We start from the raw sequence: 20,716 nt of genomic DNA, 5'->3' as shown, positions 1-20,716 counted from the left end.
ACTCATGAAGCCATAGAAAAACATCAAGAAAGATGCTTTAATAATGAACCTTGTATTCCTGTAATGCCAACACCAAAAATAATAGTCAATAATGAAGTTCCACCACAAACTAACTTTAAGAATATTCAAAGAATGCTAATACGTCCATACGTAATTTATTGTGATTTCAAATCTATTTTGAAGCCTATTCAAAACTGTGAACCAAATCCGGAAAATTCATATACTCAGAAAACACAACTTCATATTCCTTGTAGTTATGGATTATACATTTAAAAGTGTTAATAACAACATACAAAATCCATTGGAAAGTTAGAGGAAACGAAGATGTTACTGTTGATAAATACTTTATAAATCGAATAACTGAACACACACAAACAATCCATAAACTATTAAAAAAAAGAATAAACCTATGATAGATGTCGATTTAAGAAAGTGTTTTCTATGTGATGATGAATTTACTGAAAATAATCCAAAAATAAGAGAACACGATCAGTGTACTGGTGAATATTGTGGAGCTGCTTGTAATTCATGTCATTTAAAATACAAACAACCATTGTTTATTCCATAATCTCATTCTTATGATTGTCATCTGTTTGTAAAGAATTTAGGTGAGGACAAGTGCAGCTTGAAGCTTATTCCAGATAATGAAGAGAATTACATCTCCTTCAGCAAGATTTTGAGAATTCCCAGCAAAACTGGTCATAACAAAAGATCTATAGCTCCTAACAAATATATTGAATTATGATTTATTGATTCATTCAAATATTTAGCAAGTAGTTTGGATGCTCTCTCATCTAATCTAGAATAAGAACAATTAAGAGAGAGAGATAATTTCTGCAGATGATTTAAATATTTTATTCAGAAAGCAAGGAATTAAAATAATTAGAAAAGGCATCTATCCTTATGAATACTTGAACTCATTTCAGAGATTTCATGAAACCGAATTACCATCAATTAAAGCATTCTATTTCTCCTTAACAAAAGAAAATATTTCCCAAAAAGATTGGTTCCAGACTTTTAAAGCATGATCATATTTTAAAATAAAGAATTTAGGTGAGTGGCACGATTTATATTTAAAATTAGATTGTTTATTATTATGTAATATAGTTGAAAACTTTAGAGATTTATGTTTAGGTAAAAGCTATAGATTAGATTGTGTATGGTACTACACAACTCCAGCTTTAGCCTGAATTGTATGTTAAAATATACTAAGGTGAATTTAGAATTGTTAACAGATGAGATGTATATGTTTTTTTGAGAAAGGAATAAGAGGTGGGATTTCTCAGTGTTCTAATAGATACTCAAAAGCAGACAAAAATCAACAAATTTATTTAGATGCTGCTAATCTATTTTTTTTTTTTTTTACCATATTGCACTATTCACTAGTACATGGAAAACTGCTAGTTTTCCATTCGTTTCTGACTTTTGGAGGCTTAATATATCCTGAGTATGTAGACTGGTATAAAAATTAAGAAAGAGGTAAACACGTTAACATAAAGAAAAACACTTATTTTAATAAATATGTTTCACCCCAAATGCATTTTGCCCACTGAGGCCTCCTCAGTACAGTTTCTCACAACCAGAATGTACAACAGGAACAAAATCCGCAAACGACACATCTTAGTAGAAGATACAACAGAAGACGCTCTAACATCCATGAAAGACACACCTTTCTCACTGGTACCATCGTGTTTACAATCCTTAAATAACACTAACTCTTCCCAGCATTCCGCTGGCATCACTCCATTATTCAAATTCATAACATTACTTTGCTTAATTATCACAAAATGTTCTTTAAATTTTCTCTTAACTATATATTTTTCTTTATGTATTATTTTTACATTATTAGTATCCAATTGACAATTATTTGCGTGACGATGCAAAAAAAATCGGGGATGTATTAATTTTATTTCGTATTGCAGCCAAGTGTTCCAACATCTGCACTTTAAGTTTTCGCTTTGTTTCTCCAACGTAATAATACGGTACTCCACACGTACATTGAAGTCTATAAACCACTCCTCCTTCTTCTAAAAAAACTTTCTTTCTGTAAGATTCAGTTTTAATTAATTCAGATAATCTATTTTTTTGGAATGGAGCCAATTGTATTAAATTTTCACACAATTTTTTTTATATTTTTCGAAAATACCTTTGATATATGGAAAAGAAACATACTTATTAATTTCCTGCTTTTTCTTTACTTGAAATCTTCTTTTTAAGTATTCTTTATACCAATTCTCCAGCAATTTTTTCAGATAATTGTTCAACAAGTACTTTCTATTTATTTTTCTAATTTCTTCTATTCTTTTTTCACTTCTAGTTGCTCTAGAAAATATCTTTCTTACTTCCATTAAGTTAATATTTCTTTTCTGGCTAATCGGACAATACGATTTAAAATTTATAACTTTGTTTGCATTACAAGGTTTTTCATACTTACTGTACTCCAAATGATCTTTAAACCTGGTTATTGTAATATCCAAATAATCTGCTAATCTATATGGATGGGCTCTATCAAAGAAATTACCTCAAAAAGACTTTAAATGTATGTCAAAACAGGAAATAGAAGAAGTGGATGACATTCTCAACTCTAGCGGCAAAGTTGGTGATGAAACAGGTTATGATTTAGAAGTAGATTTAGAATTTCCAAAAGATTTAAAACTACATAATATATTCAATGATCTTCCACTAGCTCATGAAAATAATTTCCTCCTGGTGGAAAAACTGAAAAGTTACTTTGTCATTTCTATGATAAGAAATGTCATTCTGTGTTACTTTGTCATTTCTTTTGATACATATGCCTAGGGTCATATATTAATTGAAGAATCTTAAGACTTTTTATTCTAAATATCAGCCTTTCTTGATAAAAATTAAAGCACTGCTAAATTGCTAATACACAACCCCATTAAATCATGAGGGTTGATGGTTTAATTAATGGATTAAATAGTGTTAATTATTTGAATGCTATAAGTGCTAATTCAACTATTTGACTTTGTCCAGGAGCTTTTTACTTCTCAATTTATAATGGAATTTTCGAAATTTTATTGTGAAATTATATGAGATCTTGAAATAGGAAAAGGTGAATTTGTGAAAGGGTTCAAGTTGTACGAGACAATTATTCCAACAAATACTAACTAAACAATAGTTTATTACAATCAGAATTAACAGGTAATACAATGATGCCCGTCAGAGACACATACACAGGTAGATATATATAACAAGTCTCTGTTCTCGTTCGGATTCTTACAATGCATAGTTCTCACGATACGGATTCTAATTACTAACTTATAACTAACTTATAGCTAACTAAATCTAACACTATACTAAGGAAAGGGAAATGAAGGAAGGAAAAGTATACCGGTATTTAGCACAGGAGGTCCTGATTGTGGTTTCTGATGATTGTGGGATTTCGTCGTTTCTGATGATTGTGGGGATTTTGTCGTTTCTGATGATTGTGGGGATTTTGTCGATCGACATTGGAATATCCAACATTCCTGGTATGATAATTGTCACTTGGGTTTTGTAGGCCACTATTTCTTATTGGGCAAGTCACTAGTCCTTTTCTTTCCTTTTAGGACTACTCGATACTCAGCACTTTCGGCTCGTTCTTTGTCCTCGAGGTCCGACTTAATGTCCCGACGATACTTCCGTGACCTCTTCTCTTCGTCGCCCGGGCAAAAAGTGTCTTTCTCACCCCTTTGTTCTCCTTCTGTACCCCACGGGCAGGGCCACTCCCTGTTCATGTCGATAAGCCACCAATCAGGACCCACAAATTTCCCGCTCCTGTCGGATGACCGGAAATGGTCATTAGTAGAAGGAAGAAGAAGGAAAGGAAAGAACAAAGAATTCTAAATCTAAATACTATAACTATGTATATACAAAATGGCGGACAGCCACAAATTAACAGTAGTAGTTGAATTAATATCTCTAAAATTTGGACCTTTCCTTTCTTTATATTTTTTAATTTTTTTTTTTTTTTTGTGAATGTATTAATGCTATTTTTTCAAACATTGGTTTAAAATCTTCCATAAATTGAATATCTTTAATTGTCATATATTTTGACAAAATGGTTGTTTAATTGTAGAAACTAAAAGTAATATTGAGAACATTTTATCCATTCCTGAATTATCATTATTTAGCAGCTTGAGTTTTAATAATCTCTCTCTTTTTTTCTCTGTTTAATAAATTTTGAATTATTTCTTGATTACGAAAATTGGAATATTTAAAAACTTGAGTCGACAAACTACTTTGATGTAAAGCACAAAAAGCTGTTTAATAATTTCTTTAGTTTTTGAATCGACTTGTCTTAAACCATCAACTCGGTAATAATCTTTTCTAATACATAATTTATTTTCTTTCATCATTTCCTCTAATTCAGGAATTTTACTAATTTATCTAATCCCTCTAAATCATTAATACTAGGTTTATATCTTTGTATTTGTTTGTTCATTTATTACATATAAATACCAAATATCAAAAGATTATATATATATAGTATTATAGTATTTAGCATATGTAATGGTATTTGGTAATCCAAAAAATATATTTAATAAATGACACAGATGACAACCGAGAAATTAATATCTTTAATAAAAGACTATGATTTTAGGGAAAATACTATCAGCTTATTTTCAAAAGAATATAATATTTGTTACTTGAGTCAAAAATATGTTAAAAAAATTATAATTCTAGCAAGGAATATACTGTATCTGAAAACAGTTTTAAAATATCTAAAACAAAATAATAATGATTATAATTCAAGAACATTGGTAATAGATAGAAACAGGGATGTTAATGGTAGATTTTGCTTAAATATATGTCCAAAGCATATAGACTCAGTCATTTAATAAAGTCTCAGGATGAAGTTAACAAAGAAAAACCAAAACATATCGGCACAAAGAAACAAAAGGGCTTATATTGATAAGATAGATCTTGTGTTTGTCTGTCAAATTTAAATTTAACTTATCCAGAAAAGGTAAAACGAATTAGGACACCATTGAATTTTTGAAAATCTTTGATCCAAGAACTATAGATAAAATAAAATCAATTAAATGTTTACTGCTTTAGTTGTAGAAACAACAGATAACAGACCATTATCAAAATACATGAATAAATCAATTAAAGATATTAAATTCCATGATGAATTTAAATCAAATTTTTCCAAAGAAATTCATAGTCATACTAAAGAAGAATTAAAAAATATATATAAAATTCTAAAAAGGGGACTAATTTTAGAGAAAAGGTTATAAATAACATTACAGCCATCAATGCACCTGCATTAATTGATGGTACCCATGTGATTAAAAAGAAAATATAACTGGTTTAATATGACAATGTTACTTCATACAATGCTACTATTGTTGTTTTATTTAATATGCTTATTATACCAATCTAATAAATTTAGCTATATTGCTATTAATTACTTACCTGTGCATTGATAATTTCTTTGTAAATTGAAAAACTATGGAAGGACAGTTTTTCTTGTTATGAAAGCAGAAAGTCTTCTATAAATAATTTCTTTTGTTTCTCTTTAGGTTACATCAAAACGATCCTGAACAGGGACTTCATTTGTCTTTGGAAATCCAATTCAATTTCTCTTTGCATAGCCTACTGAGCGGATACTACAGAAAATCATTCAACGTTGAAACCCTTGCATCAGATCTCTCAGGACTCCATTTCAGGTATTTTTGTTTTTAAGATTCTGCCCTGTTTCATGAAATAGTGTAGAATGGTCTTTAATTTTCTTTAATATTTACTTAATTTTGCAGAAAGAAAATGGCCACAGCTGTGGTCAATGCTGACTCCAATGGTAAGATATTTTATTTGAACATCACAGTAGAAGAGGGCATATACGAGTATGAAGAGCTGCACAAACTTAAGCTACCGATTGGAAGTGTCTCATTTCCTAATCTATCGAATCAGAGTGAATTTAGTTCTTCAAAACCAACGAAAAACAAAACCTTTAATTTGGTTCCAGCAGCCAAAGTGGAGTTTTTGAACTTGGAAGCCTTGCTCAATGACATGAACATCCCACTCAACAAGATAGCCTATCCACCTAACGCGATGCCACATTTTTCTAATGAGCAGAGTACAGGCTTAGCTTTTGCTAGGAATGTCTTATTCCCTTTACAAAAGCTCCTCGATAACAGTTTCGATATCGAACCCCAGCTACAGCTATTTTCTGAAGGAAAATTTAAGGCTGATTATGTTCTGTTGAATCCTAAAAATAGAAATGAATACTATGTCGCAGTCGAGATGAAGAAGTGGATGCAGCTTACTGCGTTAAAAACCATCAATGTAACAGATCAGGGGATAAAAGATGCATTATGTGAGCCAGTGGCAGTAGACATTGATAGTTTACCTGATATATTAAATGAAGATTGGTTCAAGAAGACAGACAACAACCGTGATGCTTGGATGGAACGTGTTGGCTTCATAAAGCGGAAGAATAAGAATGGCAACGAAAGTTACGATCATTTGAAGGAGGAGGCCAAGCAGAAAGGAAACAGTAAGACAGAATATGAGTACTTATAGCCAAAAATCACAAGAAGAGGGATGAAACCGATGGCATGTACAACTTCCGAATGGGGATAAAGCAACTCTATGCCTACCTACATGCGATGAGGTTGAAACTAGCTTTCGGCATCCTGACATCGTACTGCCATACCTATTTTGTCATTTGTAAATGTGACTGTCCGACCAAGGAACATACATTACAAGTTTCAAATTGCGTGAGGTATGACCAAGACATCATTAAAAAGGTGACTTAATTTATTCACTTCACAATGAACTCTGAAAGGAAAGAGATCACGAACATCCCTGTTCACTTGTCACTCGAGGTTGGAGCTGGAGATTGGAAAGAGGAGATGGTACATCAGATAATGGACCAATGAAGCAGGAAGATAAGAATAAACATGGTCAAAAAGAAGGGAGTGGCACGAGGAAAAGATGCATGGAAGACAACACAGAGAGAGTAAAACATATGTTGTATTTCAATGGACGTGTAATAGGAAGTGGAAGATCTGGATGCATTTTGAGTCTTTCTGATGGTCAGGGTCATCTGTATGCAGCAAAAAGCATTTCTGGGCTGGATGAGGAGAAGAGTCGTGAGGAATATGACATCCTCTGTGAACTGCAGAACGAAGTTAAAATCTACAAAAAGTTGAGAGGCCTGCAAGGTCAAATTGTTCCAAAGTTTCATTACAGCGGCTATTTACATGGTTGCGAATACACCCTGCTCTTAGACGAACTCGATGCTAATCCTTTCTGGAAGTGTGACCCATCGTATGAGGAAAAGGAAGCGATTGTTCAGGCGTTGGGCGAGATCCACGCGGCCGGAGTTTTTTGCATGGCGATATCAGGAAGCAGAATATTTTGTTACACAGGACCACCAAGCATCTCTACTTTGTAGACTTTGGGTTTTCAAGGGAATGTAGTTGCGAGATGGCGTTCAAAGAAGAAACAAACAAGCTCGGAGCACTTTCAGACATGTAACTTACTTATTTGTCATAGCGTAATTTAATGTAGATTTTAGGCAATTGAAGACATTGTGTTTATTTGTGGGGCCAATTGCTACTAACTCAGTGATTACGCTTGAAAAAACCTGAGTAACATTGATTTAAAATAAATGTTTTTGAAGAACACGTACTGTTATATTATTCATAATCATTCCAACACACAAAAATAGCAAACAATGGTTTTGGAGCCATTTCAGAATCAAGTCAAAAATATTTTCATAAGAACAACGCCCATTATTTAATTCTATTAACATTCTTTTTTTTATAAAATACATAGAAGAAAAACCACATGAGGTATGCATAATGCTGCTTTAAATGGTAGTATTTCTCGGTAGTCATTTTTTTAATCATCCAATGCCGAGCGCCAGAAAATTTGATTTTGGAAACTCAACTGGATTCTGTAACTAATCCTTAAATTTCTAGAATGCACACATTCAATATATTGGTGGTGCTACGGGTCGTTTTTGAGGTAACTGCACCTAGATTTTTATGGTTTTAGCAGATTTTATTGTGCCCACACGAACTGGTCTCATATTGCAACAGTGAAAACAATAGTAATTTCATAGCGAAAGCAGTGTTTGCATGCGATTTTAAGGTATAAAACCTGCCATTTTCTGATAATTTTATTCGCTTTTTAAAATATGTGCGCTATAGAAATTAAAGTTTCTTTTATCTAAAAAGTAGTGATTGGAAGATCAATTTTTCCTTTATTTTTTTCGTTTTAGCAGTTTCACTGCCAGGACGTTTAGCATCATTAGGTACTGTGTACATACTGTGTGCCTCTATTTTTGTTATTTTAGGTGATGTTCTTTTTAATATACAAGATTTCAGGTATTTTAAATATTTTAGTTTTTTGTTAAATTTAAAGTTATTTTTTGATGTTTTTGTCAATTTTTGAAATTTTTAAAAAATTGCTTAATAATAATTTTCTGGGAGATGAGTTTTTCCTTTATACATTGGGTGATCGGTTAACGAACATAATCCGTTCCAAGACTTTGTTCGTTATCTGAATTGTTTAACCGATTATCAATTTATCATAAGTTTTTATGGGAATTTGATTAATTCGTTCTGGAGACCCCCAAAAATAAAAGAATATATATTTTCTTACTACGTTTATTTGTATCTATAGTAATATTATAAAGAGGTAATGTTTGTAAGTTTGTATTTAGGGGTAATCTCCGAAACTACTCATTTGATTTCAAAAATTCTTTCACCAATATTTAGGATGGAACTTCAGGGTGGACATATGCTGTATATTATTCCGTTAAACATTCATATAAATTAAGATATCATCTAGGGCAGTGGTTCCCAATTAGTTTTTCCTGCGTACTACTTCAAGAAAGAGCTCAAACTCGCGTACCCCTTATAGCAGAAATTCATATTAATCCATACTAATATTATAAATTCGAAGATAATGCTGTGTCTGTCTGTCTCACCTTTTTACGCCTAAACGCTGAACAGGTTTTAATAAAATTTGGCAAAGAGATAGCTTACATGTTGTAGATGGACATAGGCTACATTTTACTGCGAGAAAATATCTTACTCCCACGAGAAAACTCGATATAATGCGGGCGAAGCTGTGGGTAGACAGCTAGTGATAGAATAAGTTTTTTTACATTTATTACCTTTAAAATACAATTCTAATAATAATGAAAATAACATAAGGTTATTTAATTTTAATGCGACAAATGTGCACGATTTTCTTTGCACAAGTTTGTAAAATCTGGTTGCTTTTTGGTCAGCTTCAGTCTCGAGTCATCTTCGAGTTGAAGTCGGTGACGACGTATAGTTTTCGTGTTTGTCATGGCCGAAAATCCGCTCTCGCAGAGGTATGTTGTGCAAAATGATAGTAAATATTTTATTGCCGCTTCGCTGACACGATGGTAATGATGATTGTACAATTAACACAAATTGTGTTAACTGTACACTTTTTGTTTCTTGCGTAAGAATTTCATTTAGGTATTGTCACAAATGCATTTTTTGATGAAATTTCGAGAATATTTTTAGTTATGAATAAACGAGTTTGTGCATTCGACATCATGTTGTAAATTGCCGAACTTTTTATGGTCCCCTTTATTTTTTTGATTGCTTCATCTCATTCGTTTAAATTTTAAATCGACCGAGCGTACCCCTTCACGCAATTTCGCGTACCCCCAGGGGTACGCCTATCGCTAATTGGGAACCACTGATCTAGGATTAAGGCTTTTATGTCGACGACCTAAGTTTGCTTTTCTGTGAGGATGAACTAAAGCAGATCGTAATCTATCTTATCTATATAAATAAAAATGTAATGTTCGTTTGTTCCTACCGATTCCTTTGAAATTTTGACACAATGCTGCATTCGAATACGCACGTGTTTTTATATAATATACATGTCGAAATTCCCTTACTGGGGGGAGATGGACGGGATTAAGGCTTTCGGTAAAGAACTCTGCTTCTATTTATACTATTTTAGATGTGGTTTTTGTGTTTTTGATTGTGTTAATAGGGTATGTCAAGAGAATGTAACACTAAGAAGGGATTTTTCGAAAAATTCTGGTGTTCGTGGTTTTTCAGTGGCGTGCCGTCATTAGAAGCGCTGGAAGCGCCGCTTCCCTTGTATTTTATAAAAAATAAATACATATTAATTCTAATATGAAAATAATCGCACAATATTTTATTATAACCGCATTATATATCTTATTACAAATTTCTATACTACACGCGAAAAAAAATAAGATTGCTATTGTATATTCGAATATTAGTGGCGTAGTGGAATCTCTATTGTCAGATTCCAAAAAGCCAGATTTGCGCACGTGCTTTACAAAGCACCAACCTCACCCGGTTTAGCGGGTGGAAGTTGTCTGACCTTGAGTCGATCTACACTTTCCAACGGTTCCAATTCTATCCGGGACCGGTTCCGGGCTGTTTGCCGCCTGTCCGGTAGATATTTGGCCAATTACGTGAATAACGAGTAGATTTATAACTTAACCCAACCCATAAGAATTTACTGGTATGTTTTTACGGTAGTTCTGTATAGTTGACAGGAGTTTAAAAAATCCATTAAAATATTTGATATATTTATTACGCTCTCCGATTTTATATTACGGATTTTAATGTTAAACCAGTGATATTACGATTTCGTATATCCCATGTTTAAGGGGATGTAGGAAAAAAACGTGTATTATTCTTGGTTAAGATGCACGAGGTACAGAAAAAGCTCTAGAATTTATTTTCCTTAAATTTACGATTTATGTATCCGTTTGTCATAAAAATTTGTCTTTCCACTTTATTCCCGAGACTACAAATATTCGAGTACAAAGTAACCGGTTTTGACTTATTTCTACTTAAGAAGTAGTTAAATAATTAAGTGATTATGGAATTGGGGACACAAAACCCTGATGAAAGAGCCGAAATTTTACTTAAAAGCCTAACCGAACCAATCTCTAGCCTAGTACAGTGGGAGTGTGATTTCTTCGAAATATTAGATGTAATAATGACAGACAATTTTCCAGTTCGACTAGAATGACCGAAAAGTTGTAAATTTTAAAAATTTCCGTGGACAACACCTGGTCCTAAAACGAATTAGTTAGAAAACAAAAGGACGGACAATCTATTAAGTTTAACATATTTAGACTTTTACAGCTATGGTGAGAAACGTTTAAAATGTACAACAACCCTGTCGTGTCCTTTGACATTTGACATTGACCGGTATCGGTACCCTCGGGATTTGGCAGCCCGCGTGCATGCACACCTAGCAGGACCGTCTCTGATTCCACTCGTAGGGAGCTATTTGACTAAGTGGTTAGGATTTAAAGAGTAAAAAATATTTTATGTTACTTTTATGTACGTTTCATTACAAAGCTATATTTAATTATAATTTTCTTTAAAAGTATATTCGTGCAATCGAAGAATGTTTTGTACCAGGTATGTATATCCACCACGCATTTTATTTCATCAAGTAAGTTTTTATAATTTTATTTTTAATTTTAGCCCTTATATAGTGGCTAGCAATTCTAAACGTAATTGCGATATTGAAAATTTATTTTAAAAAAGTTTTGGCTCGAGATCATATAATGAAAAAGAAAACATTATTAAAAGAGAACGGCCAATGCCCAAGTTAAATATAAACGCTTCAATAAAAAAATTTGTTCGACATTTTCACGATAAAATGTCTCTGTAAATGCATAAAAATGCAAAAATTGTTTTGTTGGCTCGCCTACTATTTTCAAATGAAATTAGTGCGAGGAATAAGAATGGCTTTGACGATTTAGCTGGCAAAAGACACGAAAAATCGTCGATTCTTTCGTATTTGAAGCAATTTGGAAATCGAAGCGGAATAGAGTTTGACATTAGTAAATAATATAAAATAAATACTGAAAATTATAACGAGATAGTTACGGCTAATAGATATGTTACTGTGAAAGACCGAAATTAGTGAATGTCGATACTCTCTGGGGAATGTTGACACATACAAAATACGTCGGTGAAAGACCGAATATTTTGTTTTAATATTATGCATTCGAACAATCGCCGGTGTATGTCGACAAGCACAGATAAGCTTTGGTGGAAGTCGAAACGACACCCGAGAAGCCGATGTCGACAGAGAGGCGATAGTCTCGTCAAATCCTTTGTGGGTAGCCGGAGGTAGGACAAGGTCATACCTCTTTTCCTGGCAACGGTTTGGTGAAAACCACTTTGTCACTGAATGGCGTTTTTGTTCTTTTGATCCCGTGAGATGAGGATCGGTTTGTCAGGTCGAGTGGCGGAGGATGAGAGGGGACATCGGTAAGGCATCGGCGATATCCGAATAAAAGACACCATTAACAGATCAGTTCGTAATCACGTAATAACGTAATCAGTTCGTAATTTGTAAAGAAAATACTCTCCATAGATAAGATTTTTTCTCAATAAATATCGCTGAGAGAAGCAGCTGCAGCTAATTTGAAAAGTGGAGGGCAAGGCTATACACGCTGTCATTGCAAAAAGAAGTGTTTCACGAATAAATGCAGTTGTAAAACAAGGGACTCTTGTGCAATTCAAAGTGTCATAATAATTTAAGTTGTTGCAATAAATAAGATTGTATAACGTTAATCACATAATTTGTGTGTAAGTTTATTATTGTATTATTTTCTTTAATGATTTAGAATGTACTGAATGTTCGTTTTAGGTTCAACAGTTTATTTACACGTGCTGTTACTAAAGCTTTCTCCTATTTTGACATATTAAAAAGTTGCATTTTTGTCTTCACGTAATAAAGATATTTTTATTGAACATTCATCATCAGTGCATGCGGAATGTCGACATTTGCCGGTGTAAGTGAGAAATAATGATATTTAGCAAATATTTCGTACATACACAAAACGACTGTGTGAATGCTGACATTCACCAGATATCGGTCATTCACAGTAACAGATATAATATCTATTAATTTAAATATATGTTTTTATCAAAGCAAGAATTGGTATTTAGAGGGCAAAGGAAACCTATTGAAACTAATAACAGAGGTAATTATATTGAACTTGTTTATTTATTAAGTACGTCAGATAAATAATCTATTAAAAATACATTTAAAGAAAGAATTAACTGATTGCCCCTGGAAGTCGGCTTCTTATAGAAACACAGCTTCCCTATCAAATGTCACGGCACGCCCCTGTGGTTTTTGTGTTTTTGATTGCGTTTTAATAGGGTATGTCAAGAGAATGTAACACTAAAAAGGGATTTTTCGAAAAATTCTCCTCCATGGGGGAAGTGTTATACATTTATAATACATTGAGCCATAACGTGTGGCGGGGTCTGCTAGTGCAATAATAAAAATACATATATACACAGTCTTGCATTTTTACTAGTTATGTTTTTTTGTTTGTGGGGGTTAAAGAATCTGTCTAATGTCGATTGCTTTTCTCTCTTCAGGATTTTCAGAAGTAATTAATAGCATTGTAATTGTAGAGATCCCATAGACTATTAACTTCAACCTGGTTTGGATGCCATTTTAAGACCGTTGATCTGACATCCCACTTCTTCAAAAGAACTTTAATTAATAGCAGATATCTGCATTAATTCTCTTTTTCATAATAAAACATATCGCCGAGTTTCTTGGTGGTGTTCATTCAAGAGTTCTTGGCGTTCTTCTGTCGTCAGATCCTTTTCAGGTTCCCTTATGAGCTCTTCAATGTTGTTTATTTTTCAGATGTGATATTTGTTACTTCTTTAGCTGCTTGAGTCTTCTTGATTATACTGTGTTTTTCTTAGATAAGATTGAACTGCGCCCTAATGTAGATTTGTTCAAGCCATAATGCCCAGCAACATCGGACATCTTTCGCCCACACTCTACCTTTGCTATTATACCTTTCGAAAATAAAACCCGACGCAAAACTTAACGAGTGCCCACCCGACAGTCTCACGAATATTATAAAAGAATTGTTTCTGTCAGAAAAATAAAAGTCTGGAATTACAAGGGAGAGTTTCAAAGTTCGGAAAAATGCTATCCAGTCAGTCTCAACCGAGTTGGACGTCGACGTCTCTCGTGCTCCGAAAAGTTTCGAATTGTTACCCGAAGACAAGGAAAACTCAATCGGTATTTGCTATTTTCGTCGCTTCTTTTTATGTTTGTTCAATGAAGTGTTCGTTCGCAACCTCTCGCTCGCTCTAAATTCGTGTCTGCATAGTCGCACCCTTACGCGATTTTCAAATCTCGTCGATTCGTCTTTTGTTTGAGCGCCACGCAACTCTTGATCACTCACTCTCCCCCCACTATTGTTCAGCTTACATGTTCGGACGTGTCGCGCGGAATCGACGCATAGCAACAATTTATTTTGTGTTATTTATTTCTGTATATGTTATATCTACGGAAACTGTGAAAAATTGTATAATAATATAATTTGTTATACATATGTATTATCTAAGATTTTATTAAACATCTTTTTTTTCTAAATTATTGTTTTCTTTAGTCTCCGGCCCCAATTAAAAATTATTTGTATGTATTTATATGCGAAATTATACGCCGACTTCCGCGAATTCGACTTACGCGGTTATCGCTCGGTCCCATCTATCGCGTAAGTTCGGGGTATTACTGTACAGTATAAACTTCTTTTTAACAAAATATCATAACAGATGTCGCCACCGATGTTGCTGGAAAAGTTAAGCAACTGGTTGCTGGATTTTTTTAAAAAATTTTTAATTAACTAATTAATCAAACCAAGACCACTTGTAACATTTTATCCAAATTTCAAGAATATTATGTCTAAAACAAAAATGCATCATTATTTAAATATTTTGTAAACTTAAAAGTCATCTAGCATGGCGAAGGGGTTGCGCATCGTTTGCAGCACAAAAAATGATGCCACGGAATAATTTTTATTGATGATCTCTCTTTAAAACTCCTTCTGCCCTGTAGATACTAAGAGAGCCTTTTTTTATGAAGTTTGTTTGTTTGTTAATTTATGGCGACGCAACACTTGGGCGCTCTGCCTAGGGGGTGCCTTACGGGAGGTTTTTTAAGGGAAACTTGCCCCTATTTAGGCGTTACAGACGTGAAGAAAACCCGGAAAACTCCACGTGGCCAGCCCGTCTCAGCGAGGCGCGAATCCACGACCGAACTCCCAGTGTTCAGGGTACGAAGACCGCTCGGCCACTGGTGGGCTTTTATGAAGTCCATTGTGGGTTTGGCTAAGCCCACAATGAGGCGGTCGGCTGATGAGATATGAATGTTCGGCACCGTGTCCCGAATGGATGTTAGCAGAACAGCGTATACAATATTTTACAAAAATTTTAAGAATTTTTACAAATTTAAAAGATTGATGTGCAGAGATATATCATGTCGGAATTTTTGAAATTCTTAATTAAAGTAAATGAAATGTAACTATTCTCACTTCCTCAGCCGTATCTTTACAAATATAAACAAAACACCAAACTCTTGCTGAGCTTATTATTACTTTAATTTCAAACGTTTTCAAACCCATGCCCCCGATTACCCAGAATCTTTGCGTTCGCAAAAACGCACAAGCAAAACAAAGAAATTAGACCGGTGGTTGAGAAATGTGGTGCACCAACCTTTATACTAGAGAAAAGATTAAAAAAGTATATATATGAAAGTTTGGAAGATAGTGTGTATGTGACGCAGGATCCAAATAAGTTGGTAAAAGAATTACAAGGTTTGGCGTTGATGAATGATGAAATAGGAACGGTTATGGATTTTGAAAGCATGTACCCTTCCATGAATTTAACATCTTGTTTCAATACTCTTGTTGAATTTATGGTACAGCATAATCCAGGATTAACAGCGTATATGGAGGACTTAAATATATTGGCGGATTTGATGTGTTATCAGTCCTTTTTTACGTTCAATGGGACGGTGTACAAACAAAGAAAAGGAGTCCCAATGGGTAGTCCCATGTCGGGACTCTTGTGCGAATTAGTGGTACGTCAACTAGAAAAGGAGGTCCTAGGAAAATTCATGGAGGACATTGTAATATACAAAAGATATGTAGATGACGTGTTGATAATTTGGAAGGATAACCGAAGAATTGAGGAATTTTTAAGTATGATAAATAACAATAAGCATGGGTTAAAACTAAAGCTTGAACAAAAAAGCCATACAAATATCCATTTTTTAGATATTAACATAAGATTCAAACAAGGATATGTACAAACGGCAGTGTATCTAAAACCCACACATGCTCCACTATATATCCCGGCATGGTCTAATGATCCGATTAAATACAAAATGTCTTCGTTTAGGTCGCTTATTAAAAGAGCATTCTTATATTGCACCAATGTACAAGATAGAATTAGCGAGATTAACAGAATCAAGAATATTGCAAAAAGTTTAGGATACAAAACATCTACAATTAATGGTTTGGTCAAAGGTTACAAGCAAGGGACAAACAAACGGAATAAGCCAAAAGATAGGTTTAATAAATTTACATACAACAGGAATGTAGAAGGAATAATGGAAGAGTTGTGTAAATATAAGAGCACAAGATCTATTTATAAAAGAGCGCCGAACATCTACAAGTTACTAAGGAATGATAAGGACAAGATAGGAATGAAGGAAAAAGCTGGGGTTTATAGAATTCCTTTTGAAAATCAACAATTAGGAGTAGAAAAAGATTATGTGGGCGTCACCACAAGAAACCTGGCGGTTCGTTTAAAGGAGCATATGTATGACGTTAGTAAAGGGAACAACAACACTATCTTGGCAATCATGGCGCAAACAGATGGTGCAAGTGTTAAATGGGATGAGGCACGAATTGTTAAACCGGTCCATTCTCCGACTATTGCGTTTGGCATAGAAAAAATGGAGATTTATAAGAGTAAGATAAATAGCAAGTGTCTAAACGCCAAGGATGCTAATGCTCTTCCAACGGCATGGAAGTACATAATAGAAAAGGAAATGGGGATTAAAAACCCGTAAACTTATGGCAGTTGTGTATTACTGGTTTAATGTATATTTTTGTTATAGTAAGCTTTATATTTTTTTATATTTTTTATATTATTTATGTTTATCATATAATATGTTAAAATTTTTTAGTTAAATATTTAATGGTTTACGGTGATATTTAAAAATATGTTAAATAGTTAATAGTTACAGTTTATGTTAAAAGTTTAAATTTAAAAGTTATTCCGAAAGTTGTATTCGAATAGTTCTTGAAGATGGCCTATTGAAATTGGGCTGAAAACGTTTGAAATTAAAGTAATAATAAGCTCAGCAAGAGTTTGGTGTTTTGTTTATATTAGTAAATGAAATGTTCATAGCCTTTTAATAGGCTAGATGGCCGAGCGGTCAAGGTGGCAGCCTACCGCTCTAAGGACCCGGAATCGCGTCCGAATGGATCAAAAACCGCCGGATATGTTAAATCCGTCCCTTACTTTATCCGATTAGCCTATTTCGGGCCTGACATAACTCATAATGGGCTTGCTAAAAAAGGCCTTATTTGTGCCCATAAAGAAAAAAACCTTGAAATATTTTGTCAAAGTAAAAGCTACATTATATGTAAACATTTTGAATTACTGATATAAACATTAAATTAAAGACGTAATTTCATTAATAACATTTTAAAAAATTCAAATTTTAAAGCCATTTTAAAGCACAAATTTCAAAGAAAACAACTCTCCATCATTTTTCTAAACGACGAATTTTTTTTTAACTTTTTTTACCCGTGGACACTAAGAGGGCTTCTTTTAGCAAGCCCAATATGGGTTCGGTCAGGCCCACAATGGAGGGACGGGGCCGACATATCCGGACGGGCCATCCCAGAAAAATTCCTGGGGATTTATCGACCCGTCCGGATTCGAACCCGGATCCCCAGAGCGGTAGGCTGCCATCTTGAATATCGAAATTGAAATCTCTAAAAGACAATTTATTCTTAATATATAATAGNGAAAATTCATGGAGGACATTGTATTATACAAAAGATATGTAGATGACGTGTTGATAATTTGGAAGGATAACTGAAGAATTGAGGAATTTTTAAGTATGATAAATAACAATAAGCATGGGTTAAAACTAAAGCTTGAACAAAAAAGCCATACACATATCCATTTTTTAGATATTAACATAAGATTTAAACAAGGATATGTACAAATGGCAGTGTATCTAAAACCCACACATGCTCCACTATATATCCCGGCATGGTCTAATGATCTGATTAAATGCAAAATGTCTTCGTTTAGGTCGCTTATTAAAAGAGCATTCTTATATTGCACCAACGTACAAGATAGAATTAGCGAGATTAACAGAATCAAGAAGATTGCAAAAAGTTTAGGATACAAAACATCTACAATTAATGGTTTGGTCAAAGGTTACAAGCAAGGGACAAACAAACGGAATAAGCCAAAAGATAAGTTTAATAAGTTTACATACAACAGGATGGTGGAAGGAATAATGGAAGAGTTGTGTAGATATAAGAGCACAAGATCTATTTATAAAAGAGCGCCAAACATCTACAAGTTACTAAGGAATGATAAGGACAAGATAGGAATGAAGGAAAAAGCTGGGGTTTATAGAATTCCTTTTGAAAATCAACAATTAGGAGTAGAAAAAGATTATGTGGGCGTCACCACAAGAAACCTGGCGGTTCGTTTAAAGGAGCATATGTATGACGTTAGTAAAGGGAACAACAACACTATCTTGGCAATCATGGCGCAAACAGATGGTGCAAGTGTTAAATGGGATGAGGCACGAATTGTTAAACCGGTCCATTCTCCGACTATTGCGTTTGGCATAGAAAAAATGGAGATTTATAAGAGTAAGATAAATAGCAAGTGTCTAAACGCCAAGGATGCTAATGCTCTTCCAACGGCATGGAAGTACATAATAGAAAAGGAAATGGGGATTAAAAACCCGTAAACTTATGGCAGTTGTGTATTACTGGTTTAATGTATATTTTTGTTATAGTAAGCTTTATAATTTTTTATATATTTTTTATATTATTTATGTTTATCATATAATATGTTAAAATTTTTTAGTTAAATATTTAATGGTTTACAGTGATATTTAAAAATATGTTAAATAGTTAATAGTTACAGTTTATGTTAAAAGTTTAAATTTAAAATTTATTCGAAAGTTGTATTCGAATAGTTCTTGAAGATGGCCTATTGGAATTGGGCTGAAAACGTTTGAAATTAAAGTAATAATAAGCTCAGCAAGAGTTTGGTGTTTTGTTTATATTCATATTGCCATATATTGTTAATTCTTTATAATCTTGCTACTTGGACTTTTATGTCAATTAGGAGTATATAACATTCAATTTCTAAACAAAGTGAAACTCAATTAAAAATTGAGTATTACACTTGCTAAACTCATTTTATATGTAGTTTTTCATCTGTGTGAGAATGAAGTCAATAAAACAGTGTGTTTAATTAAACTGCAATAAGAAAAAATTATAAATATATCAAAGGATAATTCTGTCAGAGTGAGCAAACTATCATATGTCATCAGATGCATTAGGTACAACAGTGTGTATTCTAACATAATAATTTAACTGAAAGATGAGATGCTTGCTATATATCAGGGGTGGGCAAACAAGAGATCAGTGGGAGCCGAAATGTAGGTTTTGCAAAATGCATGGGAGCCGCAGTTCTGTACTTTTATATTCTGTACTGCAGTTCTGTACCGCGATTTTATTATATAACTAGCTGCAAGGACCCGCTTTGCTGGGCAAAAAGTAACGATAGTGAAGATTAAGATAATTACATTATAGCCAATCTTACCCGTTTTCACAGAATGCAAGAATTAGGTCCCCCGTTTCCAGACTAATTAGAGAATTTTTACGTCCAGTCAAACAAACTATTTTCAATTTGATCAATTTTCTGGAACGTTTACAATCGTTCTATAATCGAACCAATATTCGAATTTTATGTTCGAATTTAATTCGAACAAATTCGAACAAAACATTCGAAATAGAAAGCCACTTTCAACCACTTTCAGCCTCATATCTCCCGCACCCTTATAGCTATCGAGACGCAACCACCCCTATGCACGAATGGAGACTTGGGACTACCACCACATACAAACACCATTCACGTGCGATGTGTAGTTTTGGCGAAAAAGTGAAATATAGGGACATACATGTCCATTTTTATATATATATAGATAGATATAGATATTATATAAAATAAATGTTGAATTTTTTTGATAAACATATTTTCACAAAATTGTGGAAATAAAATTGTAAAAATAATAATAAAAAGCAGATTACATCCCGTGGCAGATAAAAAGCAGAAATTAACACTTTCAGCAAGAGCCACATGTAAGTAAAAAAAAGGCACATTTGGCCATGGTGGCTGTATTAACAATGGCAAGTAGACTGTACTTTGGTAGTTGAACACAGAGATACTTTCCTCTTTATATACAGTAGAGCGTCGTTTATCCGAAATTCGGTTATCCGAAAGAATTCCAGTTGGCAAATTTAAATTTTCGCCAGTGTTGTGGCGCTGCAATCTTTGGCTATGTCTTGGTCTACTCAAATATTTTATGTTTTTGATACTAAATTAACTTCTGAAGTATAATTTTTTATCGTTTTTATATTTATCAATATATTTATTTTGTTTGTACAAAATAAAGAAATAATTTTTAACGATACAATAGCCATGATTATTATTTTAAAAAGTTTACGTTAGGCTTAACATCGACGAAAATTCAACGCGAAGCGACACGCAACGGAGAAAAATTTCAGGATGGGATAGGTTAATATATTTTTTCGTACATAATCGGTTATCCGAAA

General features: G+C 33.5%; 2 protein-coding genes across 2 annotated transcripts; both read left to right on the top strand.

Annotated features, from left to right (window-relative positions):
* On the top strand, positions 1-8,187 carry LOC111614904. Its single transcript, XM_023356275.1, has 3 exons — positions 1-1,053; positions 5,529-5,675; positions 5,763-8,187. Exon 3 carries the CDS (start codon positions 5,770-5,772, stop codon positions 6,526-6,528), a length of 759 nt encoding a protein of 252 aa, XP_023212043.1. The 5' UTR covers positions 1-1,053; positions 5,529-5,675; positions 5,763-5,769; the 3' UTR covers positions 6,529-8,187.
* Positions 8,188-15,654: 7,467 nt separating this feature from the next.
* On the top strand, positions 15,655-16,905 carry LOC111614906. Its single transcript, XM_023356278.1, has one exon. The coding sequence runs from the start codon at positions 15,655-15,657 to the stop codon at positions 16,903-16,905; it is 1,251 nt and encodes a 416-aa protein (XP_023212046.1).
* Positions 16,906-20,716: the final 3,811 nt, after the last annotated feature.

Source organism: Centruroides sculpturatus, unplaced genomic scaffold (assembly GCF_000671375.1).
Source record: "Centruroides sculpturatus isolate CEXI.00-Female unplaced genomic scaffold, Cexi_2.0 scaffold2301, whole genome shotgun sequence".
NCBI lineage: Eukaryota > Metazoa > Arthropoda > Arachnida > Scorpiones > Buthidae > Centruroides > Centruroides sculpturatus.
Note: the sequence above shows the minus strand (reverse complement) of the source record. Positions and strands in the feature narration are given on the sequence as shown.